The sequence below is a fragment of the Callithrix jacchus genome, chromosome 22 (assembly GCF_049354715.1).
Source record: "Callithrix jacchus isolate 240 chromosome 22, calJac240_pri, whole genome shotgun sequence".
NCBI lineage: Eukaryota > Metazoa > Chordata > Mammalia > Primates > Cebidae > Callithrix > Callithrix jacchus.
The window spans coordinates 47180407-47188702 of NC_133523.1; the positions used below are offsets into that span (position 1 = coordinate 47180407).

Here is an 8296-nt window from a genome sequence, read left to right on the forward strand (position 1 = left end):
GAAAGTCCGGAGTAGCGGCACCTGGGACCAGGGAGGCCCTGGCCAAGAGCTGCATGGGGCGGGGTTTGGTAAGCTGGAGGTGGGCCTAGAGTAGAAGGCGGGGCCTGCTTTATCAAGGGGAAATTTTTGATCAGCAGCGGAGGGCCTAGAATGGATACTCCCGCAGGAATTATATGATGAAGAGAGAGTTTAGGTAAGCGATAGGCAGGGCCTGGTCACAGCAGGATGACATCATTAACAGAGTTCAAAGGAGCAGAGGGGCGGGGCTTGGGGAAAACCCAGGTTTATAACGTTAAGGGTGGCGTTAGACTAACTAGGGCAGGGCCTGGAAACTCATCTCATCAAAGGTGGGTTTTAGACCAGTCAGAGCAGGGCCTAGACTAGGTGCCGTGGATTACCACCAGCCAGATGGGGTTTAGACCGGCAGAGGTGGGACCTTAGCTAGAGGAGTGGGGTTTATGCCAAGTGGGGGCAGCCCAGACCATCTGGGGGTGGGTCTTAGACCACATAGGGCTGAGTTTAGACCAGCCTGGGCTGGGTTAGGCCAGCAGAGGTGGGGCCTGGGCTCTCCCGGGGCAGGACCTGGACCATCCAGGGCCATGTCGGAACCATTCAGAGCAGGGCCTGGACCACCTGAGGGTGGAGTTTAGACCCTGAGATGGGACTTGAACCCGCCAGGGCCAGGGCCATCTAGGATGCTGTCTGGACCATTTGGGGTCCTAGACCACTTGGGGGTGGGGGTGGGGTCCCAGACCAGCTGGGGCTTAGTTTAGACCAGACAGGCCTGGGTTAGACCAGCACGGGGGTGGGGCGGAGTCGCTAGGCCATCGGGGGCAGGACCTGGACCACCTGGGGTTGTGACCATCTGTGGGGGTGCTCAAGCCTATCGGGGTCAGGACCACGCATGATGCGGTCTGGACCTTAGGCGGCCCTCCACCACCTGGGAGAGGGGGTTTAGACCAGCCGGGGCTGGGCTAGCTGGGACTGGACCTGAGCCCTCTGAGCTGGAGCGTAACCGGCAGGCAGAGCCCGGAGCATTGGACGGGGAGGGGCGTTCACTTCCGGCAGGACTTGGTCAGCCACATCCAGGACGGGGTGTAGCCCACTTCTGGGTGGGGCCCAGAAGCGCCAGGGGGAGGTGCCAGGGCCCGCTGGCGCCTGCGGACCCGGGCCGGGGGCGGGGCCGGGGCCGGGGCCGGGGGTGGCCTCGAGGCTCCCGTCTGACCGTCCCCGCCCAGGCCTGAGCAACATCATCGGCGTGATCGTGTACATCTCGGCCAACGCGGGCGAGCCGGGCCCGAAGCGGGACGAGGAGAAGAAAAACCACTACTCGTACGGCTGGTCCTTCTACTTCGGCGGGCTGTCGTTCATCCTGGCCGAGGTGATCGGCGTGCTGGCCGTCAACATCTACATCGAGCGCAGCCGCGAGGCGCACTGCCAGTCTCGCTCGGACCTGCTCAAGGCCGGCGGGGGCGCGGGCGGCAGTGGCGGGAGCGGCCCCTCGGCCATCCTCCGTCTGCCCAGTTACCGCTTCCGCTACCGCCGCCGCTCCCGCTCTAGCTCCCGCTCCAGCGAGCCGTCGCCGTCGCGGGACGCGTCTCCTGGCGGCCCCGGGGGCCCGGGCTTCGCCTCCACAGACATCTCCATGTACACGCTCAGCCGCGACCCCTCCAAGGGCAGCGTGGCCGCGGGGCTGGCGGGGGCCGGCGGCGGCGGCGGCGCCGTGGGGGCGTTCGGCGGCGGCGCGGCGGGGGGCGGCGGGGGCGGCGGCGGCAGCGGCGGGGCGGGCGCCGAGCGGGACCGCGGGGGGGCGTCCGGCTTCCTGACGCTGCACAACGCCTTCCCCAAGGAGGCGGGCGGCGGCGTCACGGTCACGGTCACCGGGCCGCCCGCCGCGCCCGCGCCCCCCGCGCCCCCCGCGCCCTCCGCGCCCGCCCCCGGGACCCTGGCCAAGGAGGCCGCCGCCTCCAACACCAACACGCTCAACAGGAAAACCACGCCCGTGTAGGGAGCCGAGGGGCGTGTCCGGGGCGCGTGCGCGGGCGCGCGTGCATCGAGGCTGCCGGGGTCGGGGGCGCCCCCGCTGTCCCCCGTGAGCGCTCTGGAGACTGCTGGGCCCGCCCCCGTCCCCGCTTCCCGTCCCGCTCCTCCTCCGAAGCAGGAACCCCGAGGGAGGGCGCAGGGGAGGGAGGGGGCCGCCGCGAGGGAGCGTCGTGTTTTATTTTTTTGTGGGATCTGTGGGGAGGGGGGGAGGGCCACGGTGTTTTTTGCAGTTTCGAGATGTTTTCTTTTTCATGTTTTGCTGTGTGCATGGGGGGCGGGGCGGGGGGAGGGGAGGGAGGGACTCCCAGCCCAGCCCAGCCCAACTCCTGGAGAGGGGCCCATAACACACGAATACATAGTTACATCCGCAAACTATATATATGCCCTATATAAAGAGACACAGCAAAGGGACGCGGAAAAGCAGAGAGAAGGGTTGGACGCGGGCATTCATTCATTTTCTTCATTCATTATTCCACAAGGGCTTATTAAGCGCCTACTGTGTGCTAGGCACTGGTACATGAGGCCACCTTGGAGCAGGGGACTCGAACGATGCACAGAAAGGGCCTCGTCATTCATTCATTACCTGCGATGAATTTGTGCGCTTTAAAGAGCTAGGCATTGTGCTCCCCGCTCAGCGTGCAGGAGGCGGGAAAGCAGCCAGGGGCCCCGACATCCTCATAGAATAACATCTTGTGCATGAGAGGCATTAATCGGTCATGTACATACGCAACAAATTACAGTTAGGCCATAGGAGAAACGAGATGCTATGAAATGCTCCATCACGGCAGCCTAACCCCGTTCAGAGGGAGAGATTTCAGTGGACACCGAACGGATGAGAAGAAGCCGGCACGGCAGAGCTGGAGTGGAGTGTGGCAGGCAGAGCAGCAGGTCCAAAGGCCCTGAGGCAGGAAGGAGCTTGCAGCCAGGGCTGAAGCCTATGAGCCAGGTGACTGTGGAACAAGATGAGTCTGGAGACGCAGACAGGGCCACTTTATACAGGGGCTCGTAGGTCAGGAGTCTAGATTTTATTCTAGGGGCAGTGAGGGCCGTAGAATGGGTTTAAGCAGGAGCCTAATGTGAATGGTGTACAAAGGGAAGACAGGAACTTGGAGACGAGAGTAAGAGGCAGAGAGGCACTGAAATACAGCATCGAACCCAGGCGCTGGCCCTTGGAGCTCACGCTTTCATGGGAGGAAGCACATAATTACCCACGTATTGAAGCATAGGGATGGTGTCTGGTGTGCAGAAGAAACCCTGGGGCACAGAGACTCGTGTCCATTCATTCATTCATTCGTTCAGCCACTCGCCCATTGCCATTTTCGAATATCTGCTAAGGTACCAGGAAGTGTGTGAGGATCCAGATCCCCAGATCAGGGGTGACACAGACCCTAGCCCTGCTCTCAAGCAGTTTATTATCATCAAATGCTGTCATCCCGTCAGAGCAATCAGTGCTGAACAGGGACTATAACGGGTGCCATGGCACACGGTGGACAGATTGACCAGCTGCCAGGAGCGGGCGGCACTTGGGGGAGGCTTCCTGGAGAATAGGACGGCCATCCTGGGTCTTGAAGAGATGAGTGGGTGTCTCCCGGGTGATGATGGGCATAAGAAAGACTTGTGGGGCCAAAGAACAACTTGGGTGAAAACCTGGGAAAGTACATGACGTATTGGGGTCAGTGCTAATAGTTCTGGGATGCTCATATACAAGGCGGGGCTGGAAGATGAGACCAGGAAAGTAGCCACAAGCCAGAGTCTGAAGGTGCCAGTGTAGCCAGGCACAGTGGCTCATGCCTGTAATCCCAGCACTTTGGGAGGCTGAGGCTGGAGGATCACTTGAGCCCAGGAGTTGGAGACCAGCCTGGATATTATGGCGAAACTCTGTCTCCACAAAACAAAAAAATTAGCCGGGCGTGGTGGAGCACACCTGTGGTCACTGCCACTCAGGAGCCTGATGCAGGAGGATCACTTGAACCCAAGAGTTCGAGGCTGCAGTAAGCTAGGATTGCGGCACTGCACTCCAGCCTGAGCAGAGGCTGGATGAGACCCTGTTTCAGAAAGAAAAGAGGAAAAGGTGCCTGAGTTCCAGGTGGAGGGATTGAGGCTTGATTCTAAGGATGACAGTCGAGCTGGGGTGGAGAGGAGGGGATGGGTTTGAAGGTCACTGAGAAAGCAGAGGGGCTGTGCTCAGTAGGTTCCCTTCTGCGTTTGCTCAGCACGTATTTCCCGAGGCCTCCCTGTGCCAGGCCTTGTGTTGGACGGTGTTGAGAGTGTAGAGGTGATTTTGATCTTGCCCTGCTCTCAAGGGGCTCCCAGTCTGGGAAAACAGCCGCAGACGCAATATGAGGAGGGCGGTGGCAGTGATGGTGCCAGGCTGCCAGGGTCTGTGCCGGCCTTTATCTTGAGCATATGGGGCTGTGGGGGGGTTCAGGTCAGAGTGTTCAGAATTCCTTTCCAAGGCCTGTGTGGAAGGACCAGGAAGAGAGAGACTGAAAGTCAAGGTCTCTAGGAAGAATTCTGCCAAGGCTGTTTCAGGAAGAGATGTTGGGAAATGCAGGAAAAGGAATAGCAATCATTGAGATAGAGAAGCGCTGAGAGGATACGTGGAGGGGGCAGGGATGCAGGACGTGGCGTTGAAACGCAGTGGCTCCTAATCCCAGCACTTTGGGAGGCCGAGGCAGGTGGATTGCTTGAGCCCAGGAGTTCCAGACCAGCTAACATGTTGAAATCTTGTCTCTACCAAAAATACAAAAATTAGCCGGGTGTGGTGGTGCATGCCTGTAGTCCCAGCCTGGAAGGGTGAGTCTGCAGTGACCCGTGATGGCATCACTGCACTGTAGCCTGGGCAAAAGAGCAAGACTCTTGTCTCAAAAAAAGAGAGAGAGAGAGAGACAGCAAATCTTTGCTGGAAGAGGACTGGTTAGGGGAGAGTGGATTCTAGAGTCTGAAGGCCAAACAGAATGAGAGAAAGAGAGAGAGAGGTGGAAGGTGGGCAGGAGGAAGAGTGAGATGGGGAGGAGGGAGTGCAGGGGAGGAGGGGGAGGGCAGCAGAGACCAAAACTAGTTGAGTCCCAGAGAAAAAGTAAAAGACAGGAAGGTGATAGAGAAAAGAGAGAAAAGGAGGAGAGAGACTGACAGGCGCACAAATCAGAGAAGCCCCAGAGATAACAAAAACACAACCTCAGAGCTAGAGACAGAGGGGGAGAGGGAGCTGGAGAAAGACAGAGATGGCCCGGCGCGGTGGCTCACGCCTGTCATCCCAGCACTTTGGAGGCCAAGGCAGGTGGATCACTTGAGGTTAGGAGTTCAAGACCAGCCTGGTCAACATGGTGAAACCCCGTCTCTACTAAAAATAACAAAACTAGCCAGGTGTAGTGGCACATTCCTGTAATCCTAGCTACTTGGGAGGCTGAGGCAGGAGAATCACTTGAACTCGGGAGGCGGAGGTTGCAGTGAGCCAAGATGGCGCCACTGCACTCCAGCCTGGGCAACAATAGCGAAGCTCCATCTCAAAAAAAAAAAAACAACCTCAGAGATTCATGCAAAAAGCAACATGGAGACTCAGAAGCAAGCATAGCGTCAAGGAATGATCCATTTCTTGTGCTTTTCCCCCAGTATTCAAGAATATTTATTGAGTGCCAACTCGTTCCAGACCCAGTCTAGGCCCAGCAGATGTGGCAAACAGACGGACAAGGGTCTGCTCTCCTGAAACTCACCAGAGAGATAAACAATAAATAATATTTCAGTAACTGAAAAGTGCTCTAAAAATTAAGCTGGGAGGTCAGGTGCAGTGGCTCACGTCTGTAATCCCAGCACTTTTCGAGGCCAAGGCCGGTGGATCACTTGAGGTCAGGAGTTCGAGACCAGCCTGGCCAACCTGGTGAAACTCCATCTCTACCAAAAAATAAAAAATTAGCCGGGTGTGGTGGTGCGCCTGTAGTCCCAGCTACTTGGGAGGCTGAGGATGGAGAATCACTTAAACTCAGGAGGCAGAGGTCACAGTGAGCTGAGATCACACCACTGCACTCCAGCCTGGGCAACAGTGAGACTCCATCTCAAAAGAAAACCCCAAAATTAGGAGCAGGGCATAGTAACAGAATGACAGAGCAAGGGTGACTTTAGATGAAGTGGCTCGCAGAGACATGGATTGTGAGAAGGAGAGAGGTGAGAAAGTCTGGTGCCAGGCATTTGCCCACGAGAGGCAGCCCCAAAGCCCTGAGGAGCAGCAGGTCTTCCAGGGGGCCGGTGTGGTGAGCAGATCCAGGATAGGTCAGAAGCACAGGGTAGAGGCTGATCAGTTAGGGCCGTGGGCCCCAGGAAGAAATCTGAATTTTATTCTAGATTTGATGGGAAGCCCTCAGAGGGTTCTGAGCACAGGCATGTCATGATCATATTTTTATTTTTTTATTTATTGATGTTTATTTTGAGAAAGAGTCTTGCTCTGTCTCAGGCTGGAGTCCAGAGGCCGATCTCGGCTCACTGCCAACCTCCACCTCCCGGGTTGAGGTGATTCTCCTGCCTAAGCCTCCTGAATAGCTGGGATTACAGGCATGTGCCACAACACTCGGCTAATGTTTTTGTATTTTTAGTAGACACGGGATTTCACCATGTTGGCCAGGCCTATCTCGAATTCCTGGCTTCAAATGATCCATCGGCCTCGACCTCCCACAGTGCTGGGATTGCAGGCGTGAGCCACTGCGCCCGGCTTCACGTTTTTATTTAAACAAGAAAAGCAGAATAACATCGCTGTGCTGAGCATACGTAGACCTCAGGAGTCCAAGTGGAAGGAGGGGGTAGCCGGCTGTTGCCTTCCTCTGGTTGAGGCTGCTAGAGGCCTGGACCACGGTGGAGTTAGTGGGGTGGAGAAAGAAGTGGAAGAAGGGCGTGGAATTTTGGAGGCAGAGACTGCAGTGTTGGTGAACTGGATGTCACAGGGGAGGGAAGGAAAAGGAACCAGGAAGAGAAGAACTGTTTGAAATTGGACACGCATGTCTCTGGTGGGCACTGATGCGTATTGTTAGCAGGAGAGGGAAGACTGGGATCAGGAAAGAGGCTTTGGGAGGGACAAACCAAGGCCTCTCTTTTGGATGTGTTGAGTTAGAGACACCTTCGAGAAATCCAAGCTGGGGTATCGAATAGCCGGTTGGATACGTGAGACTGGAGTTTTGGGGAAAGAGAGGTCATGGCTCAAAATTGTAAGTTTTGGAAGCGTCAGCATGTAGGGGACATTTGACGCCACAGGACTGGGTGACATGGCCCAGCAGGTGAGTGGGGACAGAGAATGACCCTGGCCAGATCCTTGGGGAAGAAGGGGGTATAGCAAAGCGAGCTTAGGAGGACGGCGAGGTAGGCGAGGGTCATGGAGGACAAATGGACATTGGTGTTTCAAGAAGGGGAGGAGACAGCTGGCTGTGCCAAGTGCCACTGAGAATTGGAGAAGGATCCAGAGAGCACAGTGACCATTAGGTTTGATGACGTGGATGGGGTTGGCGGTCTTGGTAAGAGGCCAGTGCAGTGCAGTAGTGGGGACGGAAGCCTTGCTGGAGTGGAGAGGAGAGAGAATTTGGGGGAAGGCAGAGGGAAAGGGAATTCAGGCAATTGTGTGTGTGTGTGTGTGTATGTAATTGACACAGAGGCTGGGCACAGTGGCTCACGGACTGTAATCCCACCACTGCGGGAGGCCAAAGTGGGTGGACTACTTGATGTCAGGAGTTCGAGACCAGCCTGGCCAACATGGTGAAACCCCATGTCTACTAAAAATGCATAAATTAGCCAGGTGTAGTGGTGGGTGCCTGTAGGCCCAGCTACTTGAGAGGTTGGGGCAGGAGAATCTCTTGGGTCCAGGAGGAAGAGGCTGCAGTGAGCTGAGATCACACCATTGTACTCCAGCCTGGGTGACAGCGAGACTCTGTCTCAAAAAAGAAGAAAAGTAAAAAAAAAAAAAAAAAAAAAAAAAAGACCCTGAAAGGAAACAGGGAGAAATGCAGATAGGGAGACAGAAGGCAGAAAAATGCACCCTGCGATTAGCTGTCACAGCAGGCAGGAGCCAGAGAGATGGGGAGGCCCAGGGCCGGGAGGGGAAGATGAATCGGGGGCGGGGAAGAGGGGATGCCGTCAGCGAGGCTCTGGCAGATCTGCTCTGCCCGGCTCCTGTCTCTTGCTGCTGTCAGCGCCAGGCACGCTCTGGGATTCCCCCTGTAGACCCTGTGAAGACCTCGTGAGGTGAAGGGGAAGAACAGGTTTTCATCATTCATTT

General features: G+C 56.7%; 1 protein-coding gene across 3 annotated transcripts in view; it reads left to right on the plus strand.

Moving 5' to 3' along the window:
• The window catches only part of CACNG8 (calcium voltage-gated channel auxiliary subunit gamma 8), a 29165-nt gene extending 24015 nt beyond the window's left edge, over window positions 1-5150 (plus strand). For all 3 annotated transcript variants that reach the window (XM_008988595.5, XM_078360860.1, XM_078360861.1), the window contains exon 5: window positions 1239-5150. In XM_008988595.5, the coding sequence (XP_008986843.4) occupies window positions 1239-2008 (770 nt within the window). In that variant the 3' untranslated portion in view covers window positions 2009-5150. The remainder of the gene's footprint in view (window positions 1-1238) is intronic.
• The last annotated feature ends 3146 nt before the right edge of the window (window positions 5151-8296 follow it).